This window comes from Nelumbo nucifera, chromosome 6, assembly GCF_055504915.1.
Source record: "Nelumbo nucifera cultivar China Antique chromosome 6, China Antique-T2T, whole genome shotgun sequence".
NCBI lineage: Eukaryota > Viridiplantae > Streptophyta > Magnoliopsida > Proteales > Nelumbonaceae > Nelumbo > Nelumbo nucifera.
In genome coordinates, this window is record NC_142654.1 from 19,279,438 (window position 1) to 19,284,065 (window position 4,628).

General features: G+C 37.2%; 1 protein-coding gene across 1 annotated transcript; it reads left to right on the forward strand.

Annotated features, from left to right (window-relative positions):
- The first annotated feature begins 244 nt into the window (after positions 1 to 244).
- Positions 245 to 2,880, forward strand: LOC104591258 (Pentatricopeptide repeat (PPR) superfamily protein). Its single transcript, XM_010250062.3, has one exon. It carries the CDS (start codon positions 516 to 518, stop codon positions 1,896 to 1,898), a length of 1,383 nt encoding a protein of 460 aa, XP_010248364.2. The 5' UTR covers positions 245 to 515; the 3' UTR covers positions 1,899 to 2,880.
- The last annotated feature ends 1,748 nt before the right edge of the window (positions 2,881 to 4,628 follow it).

Below are 4,628 nucleotides of genomic sequence, written 5' to 3' on the forward strand. Positions count from 1 at the left end.
ATGATGAATTTAAGAAAAAATACTAAAAAGTAATGGTGAATTTAATATTTATGGTGCTTTAATCGAAGATGAATTTTGAAAAATAAAAACTCACTGAAATGATGAATTTTAGAAATTTCTTAGAAAATAAAAACTCACTGAAATGAAATGGTTAATTTTAGACATTTTGAAAAGTTATGTTGAACTCAGCAGAAATACTACTGAGTTTTAGATAATTAAAAAAAAAAGAATCCATACCATACTCGTCAACTCGTGGTGGTAGTTGATATCCAAAACCAAATCAATCTAAATGTGATCCGAATCCGTTCTAATTCCATGGGTAAGACTTGGCAGTTGGCTCCAATATGGATTCCAACAAATCAAATTTAGATATTTGCTCTATCCGATTTGAACGAATTCGTTTGGCAGGTTGACGCCAACCAGAGGTTGATGTATGGACTGTGTCACTGTGGACCCTGTGAATCTGAAATTCCCAGTCTTCCTCAGTAGTATCACCGAGATTTGATGTATGGACTATGGACCCTCTACAGAAAGTATCTCCTTTCAGGCTTCCTTATCTCCTTCGTCGTGAGAAGAATCCCAAACTCGCTCTGCAACTCTTCCGAAACCCTAACTCAAACAACCCTCTGAAGCTCTTCCGTTACAGCCTCCCCTCTTATGATATCATCATCACGAAGCTCGGACGCGCCAAAATGTTCAATGAGATAGAGCAAATCCTCGCTCAGATGAGCCAGGAGACTCGATTCATCCCCAAAGAGATAATTTTCTGCAATATCATCTCCTTCTACGGCCGCTCTCGCTTGTCCGAACAAGCGCTTCGAACTTACAATGGAATTCCCGCTTTTCGTTGCCAAAGAACGGTAAAATCCTTCAATTCTCTCCTCAATGCCCTGTTGAATTGCAGAGAACTAGAAAAAATTCGAGAAATTTATAAAGATATTGATCGATACGCGTCTCCCGATGCTTGTACTTATAATATCCTGATAAATGCTTGCCGTTTGAGTAACTCGTTGGATGATGCTTGGAAGTTGTTTGATGAAATGCGAAGGAAGGACATTAAACCGAATGCAATTACTTTTGGGACACTGATTTCTGTCCTCTGTGCCAATTCGAAGTTGGATGATGCTTTTAGATTGAAAGAGGATATGCTGAGGATCTTTGGTTTGAAACCTAATGCTTTTGTTTATGCTTCGTTGATCAAAGGCCTTTGTAAGGCCAATGAGTTGGATTTGGCCTTTAACCTAAAAGATGAGATATTGTTGGAGAAGACTGTAGAGTTGGATTCAGCAATTTATACTACTTTGATAAGTGAACTCTTTAGGGCTGGTCGGAAAGGAGAGGTTTCTGGGATTTTAGAGGAGATGACCAGAATTGGCTGCAAACCTGATACAATTACTTACAATGCTATGATCTCTGGATTTTGTAATGAGAAGGATTTTGATTCAGCCTTTGCTCTCCTAAATGAAATGACAGAGAAAGGATGTAAACCGGATGTTATTAGCTATAATGTAATCATTGCTGGATTTTGCATGGATGGCAGATTAAAAGAAGCAATTGAGTTGTTTGAAGATATGCCAAGACGGAAATGTGCTCCTGATGTTGTGTCTTACAGGATACTTTTTGATGGTCTTTGTGACGGGATGGAGTTAAAAGAAGCAGCATTGATTTTGGATGAGATGGTTTTCAAAGGGCTTATACCTCGAGCTTCAAGTGCAAATAAGTTTGTGGGCATGCTTTGTCAAGAAGATAAGATGGATCTGCTAACTTCAGTCTTGAATACACTGGCAAAGGGAAATGCTGTTGACATGGATACATGGAAGGTGGTGATTTCAGTGGTGATCCAGAAGTCTGAGCTGTTGGATCTTTCCAAACTTGTTGATACCTTGGTTTTGTCATGAAGGAATTAATGAATATTCCCAATCATGCTTTAGTTTGTATACTGTCTATAAAAACCATTTTAATCAATTATCCCTGAATAACATGGGTCTCTGAAGGCACAGGCTAACAGCATGTCTAGATTTGCTTCTTGCTGCCATACTGTTCTTTAACCGCCTGCTAGTGAATGGGCACTATGGACTTTACATGGTTAGCTTCCAATACACAAACGACAGATGGCAAATAAGAATCAGCAAACAGAAAGTTTGGATTAACTCCAGGTGGAACTCTCGAATGGTGAACCAGTAAAACTGATCCAGACATTTATAACTACAAAATGACTGGAAACAAAAGTGACTATGGACATGCAACTTCTAAAGATGATAAATCTTTAGATGATAGGATATCTTTATATTTGGTGGTCAAAATCCAGCATGATCAAGTATGGGAGGAGGCATCAAAGCACTATGTGCCACTACATAAAGAACTATGTGCCTTCTTCCTCAATGGCCACCAAAAAGCAGTTGACCATGTTAAGCATTTGGAGGACCAGGATCAGTCAATTGATGGACAGAGCTGGTCTCTCGTTTTTGTGAAGACTCAAGGGGTGGCATCAGGTGGGGGTAGAGGGAACAAAGGTTGTGGTAGATGCCTGAAGATTTGGAGTATTTTCATTTTTATTCTTGAGGTCGTGTGGTGGTCATATTTGTGGCCAGTTGATAAGGGGAGGAAGCGCTTCTTTCTTTTTTTACTGGGAGGGAGGTGGTTGTTACTGGGTCTTGGGTAGATTGACATTATCACTAGGCGGGGTCTCCTTTGTCTTGTACTCTTGTCCATGTAAGAGGTAGATTCTGTTATTTTGTGTTGGGCTGTGTTGCTGTCCTTCCTTTTCTGTTTATCTTTTGGGCCTTAGGTCTGTCATTTGTATCTCTTCCTCTTGTATCTGGTTCAGATTTGCACTGCAAACAAACAGAGCCTAAGTGAAATTTTTGTTATCAATAAAAAGAACATTTTCATGCTATAATTTCCTCTTCATGGAATGGGTATATTGGAAGGTTGACAGTTTGACAGGTTCTTCATCTTCTGTTCTAACTCTCGAAACCTTTGACCCAATGATAGACTTAACAATTTTCACTTTCTACCCCCACATGTCTTGCTGATTAAGATTAACTCTCGAAACCTTAGGTCTGTCATTTGTATCTCTCCCTCTTGTATTTAGTTCAGATTTGCACTGCAAACCTTAGGTCTGTCATTTGGAAGGTTGACAGTTTGGCAGATTCTTCTTCTTCCTCCTGTTCTATTAACACTCGAAACCTTTGACCCAATGATAGATTTAACAATTTTCTGTTTCTACCCCCACATGTCTTACTGATTAAGAGCAGGGGCACCATTTAGGTAAGGTTCAACAGTATGTGGCCACAAAATTGATGCCGATCACCAAAAAAATCATTTTTTTTTAACTAGGAGGAAAAAAATCTTTTGAACCATTGTTTGATATTTAGATCAATTGATAAGAAAGATAGCAAATTCTCAAACAAGGAAACTTCAACACCTCTTTTCAGAAGGGGAATTTTATATCAATTAAGTTATCTATGCTATACAATTAAAAGTGTGAATGAAAGAGTGGAACTTTTATTTGATTAAAACACCTAAGTCTTGAATTTGATCACTCTCTAATTATAAGGAAAGAAATGTAATTTGAACAATCACTTTTCTCTCATTAAGTCTTATATTTGAGGTATTAATATTCATTGAATCCAAATTTTGGTCCCTCTCAGGTTGTGTGGGCACAAAATGTAATTTAAACTATTATATTTCTTCTCATTGAATTCTCTCTCATTAAGTCTTATATGTAGGGTATTAACTCCCCTTTTTCATTAAATCCTATGTTATAACATATTAAAGAAAATAAATGTGTTAGAGAATAATTATTTTTAGGGTAAATGACTTAAACATACCTTGAGTTTTTCAAATAGAATTAAGTGTGTGTGTGTGTATAAATATATTTTAGATATGTTATATGTATTATTTTATATTTAATTTATGTTTTTTAATTTTATTTATTTATAAAAAATATTAAAAACTGCAATTTGAGGCCAAAAAAGGAAATTTTCCCTGAAAATAGCGGAGCAATGCGCCTTGGGATGCATAGATCTCGAAAATTTATCCAAAATAAAAAAAAAATCACCCCAATCAAACATTGGAGTGCGAAGTTATGGTCTCCAAAAGTTTTCTATGCATTGAGTGTACAATCCGCGACCCGGTCACTGGGTCGAATGGGTCAATAATCGAATTGGCCGAGTTGAACAGTTCTTGACCAAGTTAACTGTTTTTGACCATCTGGTGGGTCTTGACTGAACCAGACCCGAAATCCAGGCGGGGTGATGATTTGAACGGCTCGACCAACCAGGTCAACGGTGGGTTGAAATCAGTGATCACAAATACAGCTGTTTTTTTTATTTATTTTTTATTAGAAAGCAATACACAGCTTACTCCTTTTGATTGAAAACAGTGATCTCTCTCTGTCTGTCTTCCTATTATCACTCTTCCTCTCTCTGATTCACTTGTTGGATCTAACCATCTCAAATAGGATCAATTCGTATCTACTCCCCTTTGTTCCCTAATCTTAATTGACACCTTTTGTATATTCAGCTATGTCACTATGTGTTTAAGTTTTTAAGTTAACTTGATTGAAATCTAAGAATCTATTGGGTTTATAGAGCAATCGCCATGGAAGCAACAACACATGATTT